This window comes from Phacochoerus africanus, chromosome 9 (genome assembly GCF_016906955.1).
Source record: "Phacochoerus africanus isolate WHEZ1 chromosome 9, ROS_Pafr_v1, whole genome shotgun sequence".
Taxonomy (NCBI): domain Eukaryota; kingdom Metazoa; phylum Chordata; class Mammalia; order Artiodactyla; family Suidae; genus Phacochoerus; species Phacochoerus africanus.
The window spans coordinates 77,137,405-77,162,578 of record NC_062552.1 but is presented as its reverse complement, the minus strand read 5'-3'; the positions used below and the strand labels follow the sequence as shown (position 1 = coordinate 77,162,578).

General features: G+C 50.4%; 1 protein-coding gene across 1 annotated transcript; it reads right to left on the bottom strand.

Moving 5' to 3' along the window:
• Positions 1–12,307: 12,307 nt before the first annotated feature.
• AJUBA (ajuba LIM protein) lies at positions 12,308–22,020 on the bottom strand. Its single transcript, XM_047796020.1, is given in 9 exon segments — positions 12,308–12,788; positions 13,235–13,303; positions 14,294–14,345; positions 14,430–14,560; positions 15,282–15,344; positions 15,463–15,530; positions 17,189–17,290; positions 20,660–21,308; positions 21,310–22,020. Coding segments are annotated over 9 exon segments (1,647 nt in total). The 5' UTR covers positions 21,697–22,020; the 3' UTR covers positions 12,308–12,662.
• Positions 22,021–25,174: the final 3,154 nt, after the last annotated feature.

Genomic DNA, 25,174 nt, shown 5'->3' with positions numbered 1-25,174 from the left:
TTCAAGGTCGCAGCTGGCAGAATGTAAACCTGACCCAAGGGCCCTCTGAATTTTCCCAGACCGGCCGCCCATTCCAAGCCTGCCTGCAGGTCTCTTGCTCAGATGCTGCCAGCCCTTCTACTTGGGCGGGCTTCCTCTCCAATTTCTTCCCTCATGCTTCTCCTCTGCCCTCTCCTTTACGTCTCTTTCATTAAAAATGTCTTTTTAAAAAATATATGGAGTTCCCATCGCGGCTCAGTGGTTAACGAATCCAACTAGGAACCACTAGGTTGCAGGTTCAATCCCTGGCCTTGCTCAGTGGATTAAGGATCCAGCATTGCCGTGAGCTGTGGTGTAGGTTGTAGACCGCGGCTCGGATCCCGCGTTGCTGTGGCTCTGGCGTAGGCGGGCAGCTACAGCTCCAATTGGAGCCCTAGCCTGGGAACCTCCATATGCTGCGGGAGCCACCCAAGAAATGGCAAAAAAAAAAAAAAAAAAAGTCAGTATAGACGTTTATTGTTTGCTTAACAAGAAGTGCAGAGGGGGGGGGTCCTAAGCCTTTTTAGTAGCAACCTTTTATCAAAGTTGTTTGCAGGTCTCTTTGCAATCCCCTCATGGTCACAAAGTGGCTTCAGAAGTCCCAGAAGTACATGATCTCAACAGCATCCCAAACAGGCAGTAAGAAGAAGAGCCTTCTTCTATGACAGGGAAGAAAGTCTTTCCCGGAAGCACCCAGCAGGCTTGCCCATACCTCTCATTGGCCTGACTGGGTCACCTGCCCACCTCTAGACCAATGAGCAGGATGTCTTCTATTTGGCCCCCCAGATCCACATCTGCTCTTCAACACCCTATGTGGAAAGGAAGGACTACCTAGGAAGTTTAGAGTTCTCATGTTCCCTGACTGGGTTCAGACAATGGGGGAATCTCAGCAGGAGGTGGGAAGGAGAGAAAACAGTGATGGGAGGAAGACAGTTTCCTTGTCCCTGACTTCCTCTCTGGGCTTGACCTCAGGCTGACTATGGACTTTGACCAAATGTCATCACACCTGTCAAGGGGGTCCCCCTACCTCTCTCTGGGTTAACTTCACCCCATCCTTTTTGCAAAGTCAAACCGGAATCCAGTCATTAGATGAATTATCAGTATTATTATTATTTTTTAGTGCCATGGGTGCAGCATATGAAGTTCCCTGGCAAGGGGTTGAATGGGAGCTACAGCTGCCAGACTATGCCACAGCCACAGCAACGCCAGATCCTAGCTGCATCTGCAACCTACACCGCAGCTCATGGCAACACTGGATCCTTAACTCACTGAGTGGCGCCAGAGATTGTACCCTCATCCTCATGGATACTAGTCGGGTTTGTTTCCGCTGAGCCACAGCTGGAACTCCTAGATGAATTATTTTAAAAATATTTAATAGTAAGTAAATTGCATGAGAGAAGCAGAGTCTGAGGTAGTGGAGAAGGAATCTCAGGGCTAGGTGTGCTGGGTGGCAGAGAATTTAACCTTTTCTTTTAGTACCAACTAGAGAATTCTTGCCAGCAATACATAGAGCAATAGTGTGATCCAGTGCAGAAATTTTATATCCTTGGTCGTCTTGTCACCTGCCACCTTTCATGCTTAATATTAAAGTGCTGTCATTTTCTAAGGCTTTTAAGAATCATTTATGCTTGCTTAGTTCTGTAGTGCAGCATCATTAAATATCAGGCATAATGTCCCTAACAAACGGCACTTGGAACAAAATAGCAAGCATGCTTTGGTGACTCAGAGCTGATCAGAAATCTACTGAAATTTCATGTCTCATATTTGCCAAATTTTCTAAAATGGTACTACAAAGCTTTGGCTGGGCAGCTCTAAAGCACTTGGGGAATGACGAGGTGAAGGGTGCAGAGGTCTGTTTCCAGGTAGGAGGGGAGAGGGGGAGTGCCGTGGGAAGCCTGGATTAGATCGAACTTTTATATGCAATTATCTGTTCCATCTCTGTCTCTAACAAACTATGTGACCTTGGGTTTCAGGTTCCTTATCTGTCAAAAGGAGGAACTAACATATTTCTAGCTCCTCCAGTCTTGTGGTGTTGATGTAATGATCACCTGAGATAATGGCTGAGAAAGTGTTTTGGAAGGACTATCAAAGTGAGATGTTTTAAAATTGACACTGATTAAGCACTTATTAAGTGCCTTGGGAGAGACACAAAGATAAATAGGATCCAGTCTCAGCCCTGAAGAAGCTCATAATCCAGTTGAGAAGATAAGGCATACACATGAAAAGCAAATAATACAAAGCAGAAAAAGGTGTCAAAAGAGCAGTTTAGATTATAAATACTAGAGAATCTTGAGGAAGGTACAGAACTCTTTTTGCAGGAATGGATAGGAAAGACTATAAAATAAATCTTATCTTAGCCGACCCTGAAGGGAGAGGAAATTTGGATCATTTAGAAGGAAGGAAACATCCCAGCAAGTGGAGGCAGAGACAGGTGCGTTCTGGGTCCAAAAGGAGACCAGACCAGGTGAAGCGAAAGACTTCACGGGCCAGTTCTGCATAAGATGAGAAAATGGAGCCTATAGGCCCCCCTGCCAGTTAAAACTGCAGCAAGTACTGAAAAAGGATCTTACAATTGACATCATCTGGGGTCCTTGAGCAAGAAAGAATTGCAAGAGAGGCCGTAGAATTCATTCTCTTTCTCTCTCCCCCTCCCTCCCTCTCTCTTTGTCCTGGATTTACAAGAAAAAAAAAAAAAAACCAGCTTTATTGAGGTATTTTGGCATGCAATATTTAAAGTGTACAGTTAATTAAGTTTTGACATAACTGTACATCTGTGAAACTATCACCGAAATCAACATAGTGAACGTAGGCATCACTCTGTCTGTGATTATTTGTGCCCCTTTGTGATTCCCTCCCAGCCACTGATCTGCTTTCTGTCCCTGTAGATTAGTTGGCACTTTCTAGTATTTTATATAGATGGAATCAAATAAAGAGGTTCTCTCTTTTGTCTGGCTTATTTCACCCAGCATAGTTAATTTTGAGTTTCATACATGTTGTTGCTCGTCTCAATATTCACTTTTTCAGTTCATGTCTTTTTTTTTTTTTTTTTTTTTTTTAGTTGTTGTTGTTGCTATTTCTCCGGCCGCTCCCACGGCATATGGAGGTTCCCAGGCTAGGGGTTGAATCGGAGCTGTAGCCACCAGCCTACGCCAGGGCCACAGCAACGCGGGATCCGAGCTGCGTCTGCGACCTACACCACAGCTCACGGCAACGCCGGATCGTCAACCCACTGAGCAAGGGCAGGGACCGAATCCGCAACCTCATGGTTCCTAGTCGGATTCGTTAGCCACTGCGCCACGACGGGAACTCCCCATGTCTTTTTATTGTTGAGAAATACTACAGAATCCTCTTTAAAAATCTTCATTTGTTTGGGTTTGTATTTAAGGAGAAGCTTTCTGCATGACCCCACGGTACCTATGTGGGTGCTTGGCACACAGAGGCACTTATTTGTTGAAAGGATGAATTTTTTGCCACCCCCACAGTGCTAACACCTTATATAGTTTTATTTGTTCCATTGAATGTTTGGCCTTTATAGGCCTGTCTCTTCATCGGTGTTTTTCATCTCACCTTCTGCTAAACCATATGCAAATACAATCACTCACTTCTTACATGTTCTTTAATGATCAAGCCAAGAATATGCTCAAGTATTCTCGAGCTAGACTCTGGTAGGGAGTGTGAAGGGGGTGGTGTAGAAAGATAAATTAGGCATAACTCCTCCCACAATCTAGCTCTACCCTTCTTGAAGCATTGCTTTTGAATCAAATATTCAAAAAATATTCATGGGAGTTCCCATCATGGCTCAATGGAAATAAATCCGACTAGCAAACATGAAGTTGTGGGTTCGATCCCTGGCCTTGCTCAGTGGGTTAAGGATCTGGTATTGCCATGAGTTGTGGTGTAGGTCGTTAGACATGGCTCAGATCCTGCATTGCTGTGGCAGGCCAGCAGCTGTAGTCCCAATTCGACCCCTAGCCTGGGAACCTCCATATGCCACAAGTGAGGCCCTAAAGTGCAAAAAAAAAAAAAAAAAAATTCATGTACATGGGGATTTTGTTTTTCTGCACTTGCAGCATGTGGAAGTCCCAGGCCTAGGGATCAAACCCACGCCACAGCACCAGCTATAGTAACAACCCCCTGTGCCACAAGGGAACTGTTTCATGTATAGGTTTTTACCTTGATAATAAATGTAAATGGGAGTCTGAGAAAAAGTCTGCCTAACGTTTCAGACCATTCCTTTGCTGCATTGTTTAGAATTACAGTGAAGAATGGAGATTTGCTGAGAACCTCACAGGCACTCTGCCTCCCATACTCAAGCCAGTAAACAGAATGGTGCTCCAAAGTTAGAGATTCCAGGGGAGCATTTAGTGTTCTACTTATCAAACTGATGGAAAGCTTTGAGTAGAATATTTTCTCCCACTGAAAATTTGGTTAACTAACAAGTTTCAAAGCTAAGATATTAAAATAGCCATTGGATTATGGAACCACACTTAACTGAGCAATTGTTTATAAAAAAAAAATTTTTTTAAGCCATACAACTTTGAATGTATCTGAAGACAAGTAGCAGAAATTTATTATGGTATTATGGACTCAGAAGCTAGTTTTAGGAATAAAAATTTCACAGGCAGTCAAGAGATTTCAGAATTATTTTCAAGGGTGTTCACTGGAAAATGAAGGTATTCAGAGCCACAACTATTGATGATTAAGCTAGAAAATTTCATGCCCCTTGTAAGTACATGATTAAGGAGAAAGCAAGTGGATAAAGAAAATATGTAATCAACCTATGACATCGAATGAAAATTTTAGAACAAATGTTCATAATGTGCCATTTTTTGCAATTGCTTAACACTTCCAAGGGGAGGTCAAACCCAGTCCTTGTGGCTTCAAAGGTTGCCTGACTGTTCACAGAAACTTTTGTCATACAAACAGGAATGAGCCTGGTTTTACCTTGAGATGCTATTGTGAAGATATGAAAAAGGACTGATAGGAAATTTTGGATTCAAAGAAAAGCTGAGAAATTTGGCTCAAAAAATGGGACAGATTGAAACCATTTTTGCCAAAGGAATATGAGACAGTTAAAGGAAATTGATTCAGAAGAAGACTTGTATCATTCTGAAAAGCTAGAAGTGAAGCACAGCGTGTTCAGTTCTTGTTATAACTGATGGAATGTGCTGCTGTAATGCACCAACACGTGCCAGGCTGATAAAGTATTTCCCCAGATTTTAAACTGATGATGACACTGTCTCATACTGAGCTGCATAGGAAAGAGATTTTCTCCTTTCAAAATTATGTCAGAACCAGTGGGAGAAACAGACCTACCTACCAAAGGGCATTTGGAGTTTCATGCTTGGGAAGAACACACACTGTAAAATTTCACACGACTCCTATGATAAAGGTGCCATGACAAAAAAAAGAAAAAAGAAAAACCTTGAGGAAGTTAGCAATTTAGTATACTTTCTATATTCCATTTACCAAAGAGAATTTTTTTTCTTAGGGCCACACCCATGGCATATGGAAGTTCCCAGGCTAGGGGTCCAAGAATTGGAACTACAGCTGCCGGCCTACGCCACAGCCACAGCCACGGGGGATCCCAGCTGCATCTTCCACCTAGACTGCAGATCGTGGCAACACCGGATTCCTGACCCACTGATCAAAGTCAGGGGTCAAACCCTTATCCTCATGGATGCTAATCAAATTCTTTTCTGCTGTGCCACAATGGGAACTCCCCAAAGAGAAATTTTTCCAAACTAATCTACAGTATTCAACCATGGTAGCTAAGTAGATTAAGTATTACATCTGGGTTTCCCATGACTGGGTTGCCTTCTAAAAATCCGGGCATAGATATTTCTGGAATGTGTGCTTTTCTTGGGCAGCATTTCAAAGCTAATTTATTGGTATTTTCAAATTATTAATAATGGGAGGCTCTATGGATAGGCAGCCCTTGATCATTCAAAGCAAGGGTTACTGACTCAAAAGTCTATGGGAGCCAGGCAGGTAATTAATGTGGGAAGGGCACAGACTAAAGAGTGGTGGGGACAATGACAGACTAAGGAGAGAATACACCAAATAAAAGAGCAGCCATCAGTTCTGCCCAATTGCTGCCATGTGGGAATGGAAGCTCAGGGATGACAGATCTGGAAGCTCAAAAAACTTTAGAAACCCAGCTCTTCATATGTAATTTCCAGATTTTTTTTTTTTTTTTTTTTAGGGTTGCACCTGTGACATATGGAAGTTCCCAGGCTAGGGGTCAAGTCAGAGCTGCAGTTGCAGGTTTACACCACAGCCACGGCAATGGCAACACTGGATCCTTAATCCCCTGAGTAAGGCCAGGGATTGAACCTGCATCCTCATGGATACCAGTCAGGCTTGTTACCACTGAGCCACAGTGGGAACTTCCTATAACTTTCTTCATATTTTTATGTGAAATCTCCCAAATTTACAAATGTTGGCAGCCAGTTATTTGTAACAGCTTATTACTATTACAGAGGCAGTACGCACATGTTGTATAAAAATAGAAAATGTACGGAGTTCCCTGGTGGCCTATTGGGTTAAGAATTCAGCTTTTTCACTGCTGTGGCACAGGTTTGATCCCTGGCCTGAGGACTTCTACATGCCACAGGCATAGCATAGCTGGGGGTGAAAAAAAAAGAAAGAAAAAAGACATAGGCTGACAATCACAAAACCTATTCTCACCACTCTGAGATCACCTTGTGCATATACTTTCAGATTTTGTATTCATAAATATATAGACATTTTAAAAGCAAAACATGGAGTTCCCGTTCTGGCTCTGTGGGTTAAGAATCTGACTAGTATCCATGAGGATGCAGTTTTGATCCCTGGCCTCACTCAGTGAGTTAAAGGACCCAGTCTTGCTGCAAGCTGTGGCTCAGATCTGGCTGTGGCTGTGGCTGTGGCTGTGGCTGTGGCTGGCAGCTGCAGCTCTGATTCAATCCCTAGCCTGGGTAACTTCCATAGGCCTCAAGTGCAGCCCTAAAAAGAAAAGAAAAAAAGAAAAATATGATTACCCTGTTTTGGAACTGGTATTTTGTTAATGATTTTGACCTTTCTGAGTAGATTTTTACTCCATCTAATTCTCTGTCCATATTGAAACATTTCCAGATGTAGACCCCAAACATCTTTTATAGCAACTTGTTTAAACCAATAGGGATCCCAGGACCATGTGTTGTGTTGTTATTATATAACTTAAGTCTCTTTAATCTAGCAGTTTTGACCCCCCCCCCCAAAATTATACTGATTTGCTAAAGAGAGCTGCTGAGTTGCCCTGCAGCATGTGTCACCTCCTAGACTTGTCTCCTTGCTTCCTCCTAGTGTCCTTTGCTTTTCTATCCCCAATATTTCCTATAAACTGCAAGCTATAACTAATACTTCTTTTTTAAAAATGTATTTAGGAGTTCCCATCGTGGCTCGGTGGTTAACGAATCCAACTAGGAACTAGGAGGTTTCGAGTTCGATCCCTGGCCTTGCTCAGTGGATTAAGGATCCGGCATTGCCGTGAGCTGTGGTGTAGGTCGTAGACAGCTCAGATCCTACGTTGCTGTGGCTCTGGAGTAGGACGGTGGCTACAGCTCCAATTAAACCCCTAGCCTGGGAACCTCCATATGCTGAAGGTGCAGCCCTAGAAAAGGCAAAAAGACCAAAAAAAAGTATTTTTAAGACCGCACCTGCGACATGTGGAGGTTCCCAGGCTAGGGGTCTAATTGGAGCTATGGCTGCCAGCCTATGCCACAGCCACAGCAATGCGGGATTCAAGAGGCGACTGCGACATACACCATAGCTCAGGGCAATGCTGGATCCTTAACCCACTGAGTGAGGCCAGAGATCGAACCCGCAACATCATGGTTCCTAGTCAGATTCATTTCTGCTGTGCCACATGGGAACTCCTCTAATGGGGCTTTTGTAGGGGTGGAGCAGCTAGGCTATATGCCAGGTTAGGTTATGTGTTTGCCTCACACCTGAACTGGTCTACTGGTTAGTGATACCAAGACTGATTCCAGGAAACGAGTGATGACAATCTGATCCCTCCAACACACAGTTACATTTTTGGCCTCCATATGGTAAACTGATAGTGTCACTTGGCGCTGTAAGAACGTGCAGTAGTCCACCAATCATTTCACCTATGGTTTTTAACACCAATTAATAATCTTTGCCAAGAGTTCCCATTGTGGCTCAGTGGTTAATGAATCCAACTAGGAACCATGAGGTCGCAGGTTTGATTCTTGGCCTTGCTCAGTGGGTTAAGGATCCAGCATTGCCGTGAGCTGTGGTGTAGGTCATAGACGCAGCTTGGATCCCGTGCTGCTGTGGCTCTGGCGTAGGCCAGCAGCTGTAGCTCCGATTAGACCCCTAGCCTGGGAACCTTCATATGCTGCGGGAGCGGCCCCAGAAAAGGCAAAAAGACAAAAACAAAACAAACAAAAATAATCTTTGGCAGCATCAATAATTTCATTAAAGTTCACAAAATGCTGTTTTTTTCCAATGCTGTCATTCTTTCTACATTTATTGGCTGGCATTTTCCCCTCTTCAACCAGGGTTCAAGTTAATACTATTAAAAAAAACTCCCAGTGGGCCAAACTCAACACATTTGGGAGCAGGATTTACCCTATGGGCTGCCACCTTCTGATTTACACTCTAAGTCAGACCAAGTCTCACCACTGTCATTTGTACCCTGCACATTAGGTCTTCTGTTTGTAACACTCAATTTCTTTGCACTTGTTGACAGGTTGCTTGTAATCTTCTCACCACATTTTATGTGTGCATTTATCTCCCTGGCTAGACTGTGACCTCCTCAAGGACAGGGACTCTCCTGCAGTATATTTCCTTTGCTTCGCCTCTTGTGCTTTTAAAGGTATTTTCCTGACTGCTAGATCTAATTAATAAAAAAGCACCAGTAAAAACTGAAAGTTTGGAGTTCCTCTCATGGCTCAGTGGTAATGAACTGACTAGTATCCATGAGGATGTGGGTTCAATCCCTGGCCTCTCTCAGTGGGTTAAGGATCTGGCGTTGCTGTGAGCTGTAGTGTAGGTCACAGACGCGGCTCAGTTCCTGTGCTGCTGTGGCTGTGGCGTAGGCAGGCAGCTTGTAGCTCCAATTCAACCCCTAGCCTAGGAACTTCCATATGCTGCAGGTGTGGCCCTAAAAAGCAAAAACAAACAAACAAACAAACAAAACCCAATGTTTTCATTATTGTCTCTTGTGTTCCTTTTAATTTCCCACTAAAACTTGCCCTATTTATCCATCATAATGAAGTGCTCATCTCATTTACAGTTTCCTCATGCCAAGGAGTCCTCGTGATGGGGGTGGGGAAGAGCAGACTACTGATGATAAGCTGTTTATTAGTCTTCAAAAGTTTGGAGTTCCTGCTGTGGCACATTGGGTTAAGGACCCTGCATTGCTGCAACTGTGGAGTAGTTCAAAGCTGTGGCTTGGATTCAACCCCCAGCCTGGGAATTTCCATATGGCGCACTCAGAATTTCTATTTCTTCATTCAGTAAAAGGAGATGACTAGGTTATCTCTAAACTCACAGCGCACTTGGCTCTAACTCTCCAGGATACAAGCCTAACCACTACTAACAGGTGTTGGTAGATGTTCCTTCAAACCCATCTCTCCCTGCTTGGACAGTGCCTTGGCTCCCTTCACATGGGTCAACACTATCCATTCTAAGATCAGGTGAAATAATACCCACGGTGGATGGCATTTGTCTCTGATGACTCTCCTACCATCACGGTTAGACTGGTCTCATCTATACATCTCGGTAACAGTCTGCTCAGATTTCCAAGGTCAAACCATAGGGCCTACTTTGCGACCAGGACCAAGCGTGGACACTCCAAGGGCGCTACACAAGCAACTGGCAACAGCAAAGACCCAGTCTTAGGTCTTCTTTGCTGCAAAGGAGACGAGGATGGAGAGGACTTAGGTGGGTTAGACCCTTGTCCTTGTTGCGGAGTCTCACCATTAGGGCTCTGAATGCCCCCAGGCCAGCTCTGGACTAGGGGGCCTTCTAAAAACAAAACAAAATAAAAATACTTTAGCTCACCGTTTTTTCCCCAATCCTTTTATCTCAGTCCTATTAGTTTCCTTCCCCTATTTTTTTTTTTTTTTCTTTCTCAGCCATGCTAATAGCATATAGAATTTCCTAGGCTAGGGATGGAATCTGAGCCACAGCTATGACCTACACCACAGCTGCAGCTATATCCTTACCCCACTGTGCCAGGCTGGGGATTGAACCCACACCATCTCAGAGACAATGCCAGATCCTTAAACCACAGCACCACAGCAAGAACTCCTAGAAACTGAATTTTTTTTTGGGGGGGGGGGCACACCCACGGCATATGGAAATTCCCAGACTAGGGGTCTAATCAGAGCTGTAGCTGCCGGCCTACGCCACAGCCACAGCAGTGCAGGATCCAAGCCGCGTCTGCAACCTACACCACAGCTCACAGCAACACCAGATCTTTAACCCGCTGAGTGAGGCCAGGGATCAAACCCACAACCTCATGGTTCCTAGTCGGATTCATTAACCACTGCGCCATGACGGGAACTCTGCTAGAAACTGAATTTTTAAAAAAAGTGCTTGAAAATTAGGTAAAGCAGAAAAAGATATCCATAAAGGTAGGAAGCAACCTCATCATTTACAAAGTGCTGCAAATTTGATAAACTTATGGTGCTAATAATTCATGCTTTTGTCATAAGCATGACAAAAAAGAATAGACAACTAAATGGCTATAAAAATGCCCAGAAGAGGTCTGAGCTTTTGGCAAAATGGTCATTAAGTGAAGTGAGTTTTAAACAAGTAAGTTTTCAGTGAATTGATTTTAAGAGGTCTAACCAAACTGACTAGAGCCAAGTGCAGTGTTTTGTCCCTTGGGCTCCCGGAGTCTCAGATTTTGGGAACTGCAGTGGATAGAATCCTGGTTCCCTCTGAGAAGGCAGCAGGTCTGGAGACCAAGTGTAATGAACCAAGCGTAAGAGTGACCTGAGAAGAGAGAGAGAGTGTGTGTGCCCATATATGCACACAATGGGCTTGAGAGGTGTACACAGTGTGACTAGAGGTTACCTAGACATCTTACCCAGCAACTCCACACCAGAGGCCCAGTCCTTACCTCCCCCTGCTGAGGGGAAGAAGAACCACATACAGGCAGCCACCGAGCCTCCCCAGGCCCACATGTGTCCCTGAGAAACAGGAACTACAGGTAATAGGCCTGCCCAGAGCTGGCTCCCATTCCCATCGGGAGGGTAAAGAGCTCTCCTAGTCCACAGACAGAAGCAGGCCAGTGGAGTTTCCCATGGCGCAGTGGGTTAATGATATAGCTTATCTCTGCGGAGGCACTGTTCCATCCCCCGTGCATAGCACATCAGGTGAAGCATCCGGCGTTGCCACAGCTGTAGCCTAGGTCACAGCTCAGGCTAGGATTCAATCCCTGGTCTGGGAACTTCCATATGAGGTGGGTGCAGTCGAAAAAGAAAAAAAAAAGGGGGGTGGTGGTGACCAAGAAGTAACTCAATGTCCAGTTTCCACCTCATCAAATGATACCATAGGTGTTCCTGTCGTGGCTCAGTGGTTAAGGACTCTGACTAGCATCCATGAGGGTGAAGGTTCAATCCCTGGCCTTGCTCAGTGGGTTAAGGATCTGGCATTGCTGTGAGCTGTGGTGTAGGTCACAGATGAGGCTTGGATCCTGCGTTGCTCTGGCTGTGGTGTAGGCCAGCGGCTACAGCTCCGATTTGACCTCTAGTCTGGGAACCTCCATATGCCACAGGTACACCCCTAGAAAACAAACAAACAAACAAAAAAGATACCGCAGGAAGAACATGACTGGCCCCATGTGCAGGGTATAAAATAGTGAGGAGAGGAGTTTCCTTTGTGGCTCAGCAGAAATGAATCCAACTAGTATCCATGAGGACACAGGTTCGATCCCTGGCCTCCCTCAGTGGGTTAAGGATCTGGGGTTGCCATGAGCTGTGGTGTAGGTCATAGATGTGGCCTGGATCTGGTGTGGCTGTGGCTTTGCTGTAGGCCAGCAGCTACAGCTCTGATTCGACCCCTAGCCTGGGAACCTCCATATCCTGCAGTTGTGACCCTAAAAATACAAAAAGGAGCTCCCATGCTGTCCTCTCTTCCTATAAACCAGAATCCAAACACTGACTCATACACAAATGTATACTGGAGATACAGACTAGCATCAGGCCCTTTTTAAAAAAATTTTTATTTATTTTTTTTGGCCGCACCCGCAGCATATGGAAGTTTCTGGGCCAGGGATCGTACCCGTGCCACAGCAGCAACCTAAGCTGCTGCCGTGATGATGCCGGATCCTTACTCCACTGTGCCACAAGAGAACTCCTTTAGAAGGTACTGGAACCCGCCTGTGTGTGTGCCTGAATTATATGTTACGGCACAGGCTGCACACGTGGAAAAAAGGCCAGTCACTCTAGCAACTGGAGGGCTCCTCCTCCACAATCCATTTGGAATGTCTTGATCTTTGGGTCGCTGGCCCTTGGGGCCCTCCCTGGAGGACTCTTCTGCCAGGCCTGCAGAGTGCACTGATTGCCCCACCTGGCCTCAGAGGGGCCCACTGGCCAGAGGAATTTGTCAGCAGTGGTCGTGGTGGCGGCAGCGGTGACTGCAACTCAGATGTAGTTGGCAGGGGGCTGTCTGGCATTGAGCCGCTGCATGTGACAGCCGTGGCAGAGCAAGTGCCCATCCAGAGGGAAGCAGCAGCAGCCTTCCTCATCACTCAGCTGCATCCGGCAGTCCTAGGGGAGAAGGATGCCTAGTTCGCCTCGGCCCAGGCACCGGGGACATCTTGGGAGTCTGCCCTGCTTAACACCAGACTCCTAATGACTAGAAGAAGGGGGGTGGGGGGGTGGGAGGGGATGGACTCCCAGAAGAGAAACCCGAGAAAATACCTCAGCTGGACACCAGGTGTCGCTGCTACAGCAGAAATAATGAGATGGGCTCCCACTTCCAGCTGCTACCAGGAAAGTCCCTAGTTTTAGAAGTCTTGACTCTGGAGAAGCCAGATTTAGAAAGGACTAAACAACCAGGCCCAGAGACAGTGGCTGAAGGACAGATGAGGAAGAGGCTGGCGATGGGTCAGAGTACCTTCCTGGTTTCCTGGGCCCTGTATCTCTCCTACAGACTCCACTCCCCTAACCCCATTCCAACTCTCCTCTGGGAGCCTGGGGCCCCCAACACTCACCTCACAGTGGTAGCACTCAAAGTGGTAATCTCGGTCCATGGATATCACCCTCACAATGTCCTCACAGCCCTGAAATAACGCACACGCCCATGGGCACAGGAGCAGCATGACCAGAACTCCCCGCCACCGCCGCCCCCACCCAAATGGGGAGATCACACAGAGGCCTCCAGAGCCTCTCTGCCATTGTCTGTAGCTTTTTTTTCTTTTTTTTTTTTAGGGCCACACCCAAAGCATATGGAGGTTCCCAGGCTAGGGGTCTAATCGGAGCTATAGCTGCTGGCCTACACTACAGCCACAGCAACATGGGATCCAAGCCACGTCTGCAACCTACACCACAGCTCATGGCAAAGCTGGATCCTTAATCCACTGAGCAAGGCCAGGGATCAAGCCCACAACCTCATGGTTCTTAGTCCAATTCATTTCAGCTGTGCCACAACAGGAATTCCATCATCTGTAGCTTTGACGACCTTTGCAAATCCTACCGAACGTCCCACCTCTCCTTCCTTGGTGCTGCCTCCAAGAGGGCCTGTCCCCTCACAGAGCCTTCCCTCTGTCCAGGGGCTCGGGCCTTACCTACCTCTCCCATTTGCGGGGGAAGCAAAGGGGAAGGAAGGGGCAGGCCGCATAAGCAGGCTAAGCCGGGGGCGGGGAAGCTCAACAGGGTCTGGTTCCTCATGGGCTTTTGGCTTGGCTCCCTAGACTCACTTTTGGCACACATGGCAGAAATCACTTCTGACCCCCTCCTACCGGCCCTGAGGATTTTCCCCACCTTTTTCTAGCCCCTAATCTGGGAGCTGGTGACCTTGACCTCAAAGAAAGTCTATTTCTCTGGCCTGGGAGCAAAAAGATGGAGGCTGGGCCCAGTGAGGCTGTCAGACAAGTCCAGGCCCGGATGTTGGGGTCAGGGTGGTGACCCCTAGAGCAGAGTCACACGGGAATCTTCTCAGAGTACATTCCTCAGCACCACTGCCTCCCATGGGAGGCCAGGCAGCATGTCCCCAGCCCCTCCCCAGCGGCCGCAGCACTGGCTGCCCTGCGGGAGGACCCAGACATACTGACCTCTGAGGGGAGGATGGGTTGGCCACAGGCCGCACACTTAGGAGCATAATTTCTGAAAGAGAGAGGATGGAGATGAGCTGAGGAGGGGGAAATCCCTGAGCCCAGTTCCACACCACACCCCAAGGGGTGGACTCACTTGTGGTAGTCAGTGACACAGTACACCTGGTTAGAGAAGTCCACAGTGAAGGGGATGCCGTCCAGGCACTTGTTGCAAACGACGCATCGGAAGCAGCCTGGGTGGTAGGACTTTCCCATTGCCTGGAGGATCTGGCCCAGGGGGGAAGCAGAATCAGTCTCCACTCTCTGGCTACCGGCTACCAATGACGTTCCCTGCTGTTCTTGCCAACCCCATCGGAGCCGCTGCTCTCCTCCCAGAACACTGCTATGTAATCTGGGAGGACCAAGGGTCTTCAAATGGAGGCAGAAGCCCTGAAAAAGGTCTTGGAGAGCATCCAGGCCAGTGTTTCTCAGCCCTGGCAGCATATCAGGGTCACCCAGGGAGGTTTTAAGCCCATCAATGCTTGGGTCCCACCCAGAAGTATTCATCACAGTCTCTGGTAATGCCCAGCGTCGGTATTTTTCTTTACTTCTTCCCAGGTGATCTGCTAGGCTGCCAGAGCTGTGAAGCACCACGCCAACCCAATCCCTCCTTAGAGAACAGATAACTGAGTTCCAGCTGATCCCAGTCAGTAACAGAAAGGTGATTAAGACCCAGGACCCCATACTCCTAGCTTAGGCACTCGACCTGGCTATGGCTGCAGAGTTAGGGAGGAGCCGGATCATAGAAGCCTGGGGGCGGCAGGCTGAGGAGTCCAGACCTGATCTCACAGGCAGAAAGAAGCCACCATGAACAGCTGTTCTGAGAGGAATGGATGCAAGTGATTGCTGGGAGGTTTCCTCCCCCAGCCTTTTCTCAGTATCCATTTAGCTCCTGATTCTCCCCTTGGCCCCTGAGCCTCGCAGTCTCAGCTGAAGACGCTTTTCTTACCTTCTCCAAAATCAAGTGACCACAGACACAGCATTTCTCAGCTGCCTCCTGAAACCCTGAAAACTAGGAGGAGATCAAGAGAGGATGTTAACAGGCTGAGAATGACCTGATGGATAGAACCCCAGAGGACCACCAAGAAGGGGGCGGAAGCCAATTCCAGGACCAGGGACCACTCACTCACCAGATAATCTTCCTCACAGTACACCGAGCCGTTGACACTGTAGAAAGCCTTGCATCGCAAAGTTCGCCCTAGAAGCAGTAGAGAAGGGGCTGGAGCCTCTCCCAGGGTCCAGGCATGGGGTGTCCCACACAAGGCATGATGCATTTAAATCTGGACTTTAGTGCTTGTCCTCCTGCTGTCTGTCCCGTCTCCCCAAGCAAATACTCCGCCTGATGCAATTCCCCTTTGCTTTGATCTCAGCCTGTCAATTCCTCTCTCCCCCGCTTGCTGCTCCTCCAGCCCCTGCCTCCTCAACAGTTTTCTCTGACCCTGCTTTACTTTTTATTATTATTATTGTTTTTTATCACCCTGCTTTCAATGAGTGCCTTCCTCTCCGGTGCCCACGCTCATTCACAGAGCCGCCTGGGAAGCAGAGCCAACCACAGGCTGGAGGACAAGATCAAGGAGCTCTAAGGTGCCATACGATGTGCTCAGAGACAATCACACTGTCAGGGACTTTGCCCTCTGGGACCTTTCACCCCAGGAGTCCCTTTGCCTGAACACAGCGATCCTGTTCTCCTAGCGCTGCCTGTCTCCCAGGGATGGGCTCCATGGAGGTCAGGACATAGTGGAACTGCTGCTGGGGACAAAGCGCTTTGTTTGGGAGCCAAGTCGGTCCCCTTTCCTGCTGCACTAGGCTGCTTCCCCAAGCTCAGAGGAACCCAGTGTCTCGGGGGTCAGAAGCAGTCCAGGATCTTCTGTAGGCAGACAAGGCGGGAGCTTCCCCGTGAAACCAACACCCAGGAACTGCTCCAGGGTGTCTAAATTATCAGGTATGAGGAGGAATGAGACCAGGGTGGAGAATGGGCACGTTTCCCACCTCTGCCCTCTTCTCATCCAAATCCCCACTTCCAGCTCTGCCCAGGGGTTTAGTAAAGCTGACTTAAAAACTCATGAGACACAGGGGAGCAGAGGGAAGGAAAGAGACATTCCCAGGAGAGGCCCTATAAACAGAAGGGCAAACAGAGAGATGAACCTAACACTCTGGGAGTGGCAGGGAGAGAAAAGCTGAGTGCTGGAGTCAGGCAGAGATAGGAGATTAAAGGTTCAGCAAAGGAATCGGAGTGGGTAGGCAGTGGGGAAGGGGGGGGGCAAATGAGGGAGGTGAGGGAAGGGCTGGGAGCACCCCCTCTCCAGGCGGGCCTCCTGAGCTAACAGCAGCAGGCATTCCTGGAGCGTGATGTCATCAGCTTGGCATGGCCCGGTGGCCTGCACTCCAGCGAGGTGGCTGAACTCTGACCAGCCAAGAGAAAACCCCCCTCTCCGCACCCCCACCCCACAGCTACCCCACTCCCCCAGCCCACCCCGCCCTTCCCACATTCCAGTCTTTCACTGTCGCCCCAGGCAACTGCCCAAGACCAACCCCACGAAGGAGAGGCCGGAGGGCTGGGAGGGAGTCCAGGCTGGGCAAGCAGGAAGGCAGAAGAAAGAGGGAGGAACAGAGCGGAGGGAAGAGGCTAAAAGGGAGGGCTGACTCCAACAGGCTGACCCAACACAGGGGAGTGGGCGGGAGAGCCAGGTAGAGCACAGAGAAGGGCCACAAGAGAGAAGGTGGGGACCAGGCTAGCAAATGAAGAGGCACAAGCCCTGCTTGCCCTGGGCACTTGGGAGTGCGAATGTGCGGGGAGGGCTTGGGGCCTCAGGCCCTGGTCTCGAAAGTCCGGTCAGGTCCGGGGCCTTCACTCACCGCAGGAGCAGCAGACAAAGCACTGGGTGTGGTAGAGGCTGTCCAAGGCCTGGCAGGCGTTGCTCTGCCCGTAGATGCCTTTGTTGCACTTGATGCAGGTGCCTGAGAGGAGAGAAGAAGTTGTGAGCATCACACCCCGCTCCCCTTGCTCAAAACCAGGGAGTTTTCATGGTTCCTGATGGCAGAGGACCACCCGTTGCAGCCTCCTTTTGATGGGCTCCCTTCTGGGAAGAGAGAGGAGATGAGATGTATCGTGGTCTTGGCTGGGCCAACGTATACTTGTTTACTGGCTAATCAACAGGTTTTTTTTTTTTTCCCTATTCTTTTTTAGGGCCACACCCACAGCATATGGAGGTTCCCAGGCTAGGGGTCGAATTGGAGCTACAGCTGCCAGACTACACCACAGCCACAGCAACACAGGATCCGAGCTGCATCTGCGACCTAACACCACAGCTCACGGCAACGCCAGATCCTTAACCTACTGAGCGAGGGCCGGTTTCAAACTCACAACCTCATGGTTACTAGTCGGATTTGTTTTTGCTGCACCACAATGGGAATTCCATTAACAGGTCTTTTCTGAATATCTATTTAATGCCTAGCAAAAACATAGTGCCCATACTGAGGAAAATTGGAGAAAGTCAAAGATATGATCCCTGGACTTCAGATACTTGGTTTATGTTGAGGAGAAAAGACTAAACAGACCCTTGCCTGGGAGCCCTGTGATCCCAGCTGCACTGTGTGGGACAGTCAGAGAGATGAGTCCGTAAGGGCCCAGTGGCAGACTGGAAAAAAACCTCCTAGAGAAAGCAGGTCAGGCCCAGAGAGCCTCCCGGGGTCCTCAGTTTCCCCATCTGTAAAATCGACTGCGGCTATTCAGCCACAGAACGACCTTTCTGTACCTCTAGGCTTCCAAAGATGGAAAGTAGGATCTGGCTCAGCAGAGAGCCCTGTGCAGAGGGGACCGAGTGTGTGTGACTCCTCTAGGGAGGTGACTGCTGAGAATGCAGGGTGTGTTCCAGGGACTGAGGGTGGCAGAGGAGGGGGGAAGGGCAGCAGAACCCCTAATGTCTCGCTGCCATCTTCTACCACAGGAGGAACAGAGTCCAAACAGTCTTCCCTGACATCCCCCCTAAAATACGCAACACCTGGCTGTGGCGCCCGCCTTTCCTGGGTGTGTTCCTCCCTCCCTCCACTCCCCAATTCCAGGCCCATGAGTGAGGGCTAGAGCCTGTCTTTGGGGAGCAGATCCCAACGGGCCCGACTCACCCCGCCGCCCCACCTCTCCCCCCCTCGGCACACTGCCACACTCCTTGCCTGTTGGGGCCCATCCCAGTCTTTGCCCAGGGGCTTGGGAGCCCGTGCGGCAGCTGCAGCGGCTGATGGGCCCAGGCCTGTCCTGCTCCCGCCCTCTGGCAGCTGGGCAAGGCTGCAGCCAAGGAAGAGGGCCCCTACTAGGGGCAGGAGGAGGAGGGTACAGTCAGGCTGAGGCTCCTATCAGAGGAGGCCACCTGGCCCCCAGGGAGAGGAGCCCCCCATAGACACACACACCAGGGTCAAAATGTGGCTTCCCCAGGGGAAGGGAGCTCTGCCCCAAGACTGCCATGCAGGGGGCCCTGTCAGAGCCATTTCTTTTTTCTTTCTTTTTTTTTTCTTTTTGTCTTTTTAGGGCCGCACCCGTGGCATATGGAGGTTCCCAGGCTAGGGGTCCAATCAGAGTTGTATCTGCCAGCCCACACCACAGCCACAGCCACAGCCACAAAGGATCTGAGCCACATCTGCAAATTACATCACAGCTTATGGCAACGCAGGATCCTTAACCCACTGAGTAAGGCCAGGGCTCTAACCCGCGTCCTCATGGATACCAGTTAGGTTCGTTAACCACTGAGCATGATGGGAACTCCCAGAGCCATTTCTTTGGAAAGCCTTGGACATCTTGGGCAAGCCAACTGCTCAGGCGTGTCCGATCACCTCCTCTAACCCAGCATATCCACACCTAGGCTCTACCTGCCATTTTACTGCACTTTCTCCCAGATCCTCCCTTTTGGTTCTGATGGCTTAGTTGAAACATCTTTCCACCCATCAGCCACTTCTCCAGGGCCTCAAAAGGAAACTTCTAAAAGGATCCTGTCACTTAGTCTCCCTTGACCAAGGCATCATCTGCTCTGGGCTGTCCCTTTCGGGTGGGGGTGGAGTGGTGGTGGGGGGATGGAGTTGAACTTGGTAGGCCCTTCCAGTTGGCAGCCCTGTTACCTCTGAACCTCTTCTCCAACTTTCCTTCCCTGGCTGGGTTCCTCTCCCTATTTATATTTCTAGCCACAGAGTTCTAGAACATGGGGCCCAGGGCAGGAACATGGATGGTGAGAAAGGTGAGAAGATGCGAACACTTTAGAGACCCACTGCCCTGGGGGTGAGGCCTCTACTTCCTGTACTTCCTGTCACAATCAGATTAGCTGGTTGTTTTAATATGGTGATGTGGTTCTTGTGGGTCTTGGCTGAAAGATGGTTCAAGATCCCCCTGCCTCCAGCCTCCCTCCATAGCTGAGACATATGATCAATTAATACTTCTGGAAGGTAACTGCGTGGGGGCGAAAGGGATCGGTCAAGTTTCTTTAGCAGCAGGAACTAAGGGGCTACTTTGTGCCTGAATTCTGAGCGGGTTATGACCAGATGCGAAGGCCAGGTTATTTCTGGCAATTTTACACATTCGTCAACCATCCACGGGTGATGCTGTCCGGGTGGCCAAGACTTCTGCCCTGACTTCCGGAGGATGGGGAAAATAGAAGCTGAAGCCACCAGCTCTTAAATGCCCACGCAGGCACCCGGCCAGCAGGTCCAGCAGGTCCGGGGCCGGTCAGCAGTAGGGTCCCTGCTTTTCGTCCCAGGGCTTACATTCTTTCCTCGGGCTCCATATCCCCGACCGCGGCAGCCACAGCTCCGCGCGTGTTAGGAGGCAGCTCCCCCACCCCCTGCACCTCACCTCCGCCCTGCGCCGCGCGACCGGCCCCGCCCGCGGGCACCTGGAGCGCCCGGGCAGGAGCCGGCACGCACGCTGCCCGCCCGCCCCGCCCCCCACCCGCGCATTCCCCGAATTCCTGCGGGCGGAGCCTGGGCCCGGGTGGGGGCGCGGCGCGCAGGAGCCTGCAGGGGCACCACCGCCGAGGGGGTAGCAAGATGGGGGATGCTCTCACGGCCCCACTTGGTCCCCTCCCTACGAGGCCTCCTACCGAGAAAAACCCAGGCTCTAAAGCTTGAGGAACTGGAGATCACACAGGGAGGGGGTGAATTTAGCAGGAATAGGGTGCCTGTGGTCCATCTGAAACCCAGTGGGAAGGGAATTCTTCTCTTGCCTCTTTCCTAGCCCCGAGTCTCTGCCTCCGACCTCCTGGCGCCGGCAGTTTTGGCCGTCGGGGCAGAGGGGAACCAAATGCGGTGACGGGTCCCTCCCCGTCCCTCACCACTTCTCTCACTCACCAAAGTAGTCTTCTCTGGACTCCGGCTCCCGCATCCGGGTCCGGGCAGCCTCCTGAACGAACGCACCCGGCGGCTCCTCAAGACCCGACGGCTCAATTCCCGAGGGTTCCCCGCGGGCGCCGGCTTCTCGCCCACCTGTGCCCCCTGTCAGGCGCAGCAACGCTGTTAGCTCATCCTGGTATCGGGCGCCAGCGGCGCAGTCCCCGTAGCCAGTCACCGAGTGTCGTCCGGGTTGCGCCCCTCGTCTCTCCAAGGGCCCAGCCGCTCCTACTCCAGCTCCGGCAAGAGCTCCCGGGCTGCCCAGGGCCGGGGGATATGAGTGGCGGCTTTCCTGGCAGCCGAACCCGGCCGGCCGATGAGCGCACAGTCGGTCCAGGGCAGCGTGGAGCTCGGGGTAGGCGGACGGCACCCCTCCGGAGGAATAGCCTGCCGGAACCCCAGCCAGGGGTGGGCCAAACAGGCAAGGCCCGGCAGGCAGAGGACTGCCGTGGCGCTGGTCATAGCCCATGCTGATGCCGCTGGTACGATTGCTGCAGGGTCGGCTACCTCCGGCTCCACCAGCCCCCGCCCCGTCCAGCAGCAGACTGCCCCGGGGGCTGGACGGCTTGCTCGCGTCGCTGGCTGAGCTACTGGCAAAACTGGAGCGGGGGGCTTAGGGCTGGGGCCGTGGTCTCCAGCCGAAAGTCAGGGGGCAATGACTGAGGTAGAGGCAAGGCCCGGGTGGGAGGTGGCACCCCGGGAAAGGAGGCTTCGTAGCGCTGCGCCTCAAAGGAGCCGCGGGGGTTCCGCTCAGCATCCAGGGGGCCTTGCTCCCGGGCTGGCTCCAACGGCTCATCCCCAAGTCCCCCAGTAGCTCCACGGGGCCCTGATTTCCTAGGTCCCCCTAATCCACTCTGACGCCCCTTTCCCGGCCCGGGGGTCCCATCAGACCCAGACCGGCTAGATTCACCCTTTCTGCGGCCGAACTTGGCGCTGCCGGAGTCCGAGAGTCTTAACTTCTCTAGCAGGCGACTGGCTTTCTCCCCTAATCGCTCCATGCCCTCGGGCCTGGGGACTCCAGCCCCCTCCCCGCCCGGCACCCTGCAGCGTCTCGGTGGCCGCTTCTCTCTCCCTGCGGCTGGACTCGGGTTCCCCGGGGGCACAGGATAGGCACCGGGATTTAGCGGGTGGCCTGGATGCCCCGCGCCAAGAATCCCGCAGCATCCCCCAGCGACAGGGGTTGCGTCCCCCCGCGCATCAGGGGTTAAGCAAGGCTAGACGGCCGTGGCTGTGCCTTCCGCAGGTCTATCTGTTCACGAGCCGACTCACCCGGCAGCCCCACTCTCCCCGGCCCCCGCCCCCCTCGCTCTCACACTCAGCACGGACCCAACTTCTCTCCCAAACTTTTGTCTGCCTGGCCGGATCTACTTTCCTGGAGGGGCGGGGCGCTGAGTGCGAAAGAAACAGGGGTGTCGGCGCAGGAATCTGGTGCGCCGGAGGAGGGGAGAGCGGGTCCTGGTGCCAACTGTCCTGGAACTGGAGATCCGCCGATTGGCGGCTAAAAAAGGGCGAGGGGCAGTTTGGGCAATAGCTACTACACCACTCAAGAATTGGGACAGGAAAAAGTGGGGGATGGGAGGGGAACTCTTTGTTTGTAGTTGGAATGCGCGGAGGGGCACCGTGGAATGTCGCGGCCCGGGACCCGGCGACGCGAGGCTTGTTCTGCGCAAACACCGTGACTTTGTTCCTAGTATGAGGACTGCTGGAGAGATGAGGAGGGACTGATACAAAAATAGTGAGACAGGGAGAGAAAAGAAATGTAGATACATAGAGAGGTTCAGAGCGAGGAAGCCCTTATAGAGAGGTGGTGGAAGACAGGTATGGAAAGAAAGAGAGCAGACCAAAGGGGATCGATCGCGGGTGTTGCAGAGACCAAGGCTGAATAGGCCAAGAAAAAGACAAATTTGTGCGAATCCAGAGAGAATGAGAGACAAACAGATAAGCTGCAATGCAAAGACAACTTTCTGAATCCAAAACTCTGCAGTTGGAGGGAGGGAATTTTAGTGTGTGTGTGTGTGTGTGTGTGAAAGGAGAGAGGAAAAGGCTTGGGACTAATCTCTACCTTCAGGGTAGGGCTGATAGAGGGATCGATAGACACCCCCTGGTGTTGGGAAATGAGATTTTTAGCAACTATTTCTGGTGACTGGGGATAGAAGGCCTGGTTTTTAGGGGTAGCAAAGGCCTCGCCCTTGGTTGGCCCACAGGAGATTGGTGATAAAGAGTAAGTATCAACTTAAGCAGAAGAAAAAATATGTTCTTTAGAAGAGATATCAAGTGAAAATGATCAAGGTGGAAAAGGAAAAGAGGCCAATCTTGACCATACTAGGAGGCTCAATAATAAGGAAAAGAGGAAGCCCTGGCTGAAGCTGAACATACCTGATTAAATATCAGCCAACGGATTTTGCCCAGACCAGCATATCAGGGGCATGGGGTGGGGTGTGGGGGAAAATAACTCCTTTGCATTTGGATAGTAAATTAGTATGAAAATTATATGCAAACAAATCATGCATATTATTTTCACCTCAACATTTTGAACACCTTTTACAATCTTAGTGTGGCCTTAGGGAATGGGGAAGGAAAGGAGGTTAATATCTTTGGGGAAATTAATTTGGCACAAACTGTTTGGCTTCTCTGCCCTAGCTGCATTGTCTCCCTGCCCTCATCTCTCCTAAGAATCAGCCTCTTTCCCTGGTCAGGGCTACAGCATCTCTCTGATCCAGAGGAGAGTTTACTCTTAGGGTGGAAGCAGGGAGGACTGAAAGCATTAGTAACCCAGGGGAGCTCTCAGGTTGCATCCAGAACCTGCTGTTGCGTGCCATCTTCAGAATCAGCCATAAGCTTCTCCCTCCTTTCCTGTCTCCCCATGGGGAAGGAGAACCTGGATGCTTCCTTCCAATTACCTACATTTTCTAACATTTGGGAGCTTTGCTCCTTTGGCGTTAGAATGGGAGAGTAAATCTTATGAAAGTTGAGATGCCATTAAAGTAGGCCCATCCAGGAGCTGGTAGTGGCAGTAGTAGGCACAGTTGGGATCAAGAACTTGGGTGTTCAGGGGATGACAGGAAGCAGACACAAGTGAAAGGGGGACACTCTGATAGGGCAGGTGCCAGCAGTGCTCATGACCTCGGGGTAACCACTCTATAGGCTGAACTAGAGCCAGGAGCTCCACAGGCCCTATTCTCCCTCCCCAGGACTTTAGGCTCTATATACACAGATGACTCCTCAGTCCGTATCTCTAGCCTAGACTCTCTTGGACTTAAAAACTCAGCTGACGACTAGCACCTCTACTTGGTTGTCTCAAAGGTACACAACACCCTAAACTGACCTCACCTTCCCTGCCTCCCAAAACTGGCTCCTCCAGCATTTCCTGAGCAAATGGCGCCATTAACCACCTAGCGACTTAAGCCAGAAACCTGAATATTGACCTTATGTCCCCCTCCCTTAACCTCAAATCCTATCACCAAGGCCTATCACCAAGTCCTGTCAATTCTGCTTCCAAAATATCTTTCAAATCTGTCCTTCCCTCATCATCACTACACATACACACACACACACACATGCATGCACGCACGCACGCACACACACACACACCACCATCTCTTCTCTCCTGGACCACTGCAAAAGTCTCCCTGCTGAAGCTTTCTCCCTCCCATCCATCTCATACCCTGCGGATCATATTTCCCTGTTTAAAACCTGTCAGTGATTGCTCACTGCCCTTGAATTAGAGTCTATACTTTTAAAGTATTTCACAGGGTCTCTCTACCTCTCCAGTCTCTTCTCTCAGCATCACCCCCCCCCCCCCACCTCCCCAAACAGCTCTGCAGTAGAATTGCACCTTGTCTGTGCTCCCTCTTGCCTGTGGACTTTTGTACCTGCAGTTCCCTAGGTTTGGAAAACTCTCTTGATCTCTCCTTCCCTTCTGGTTTAAATACCACTTTAGGTATCAATTAAATTTTTTTTTTTTTGGTTTTTTTTAGGGCTGCACCCACTGCATATGGAGGTTCCCAGGCTAGGGGTCCAACTGGAGCTGTAGCCGCTGGCCTATACCACAGCCACAGCAACGCCAGATCCAAGCTACATCTGTGACCTACACCATAGCTCATGGCAATGTCAGATCCTTAACCCACTATGCGAGGCCAGGGACTGAACCCACATCGTCATGGATGCTAGTTGGGTTTGTTAACTGCTGAGCCATGACAGAAATTCCTTTTTTTTTCTTTTTAGGGCTGCACCCAGGGCATACGGAGGTTCCCAGGATAGATGTCAAATCAGAGCTGTAACCACTGGCCTATGTCACAGCCACAGCAATGCCAGATCCAAGCTGTGTCTGCAGCCTATACCACAGCTCATGGCAGCACTGGATCCTTAACCCACTTGAGTGAGGCCAGGGATCGAACCTGCGCCCTCATGGATACTAGTCAGATTCGTTTCCATTGAGCCATGATGGGAACTCCCAGGTATCAATTTAAGTACCGC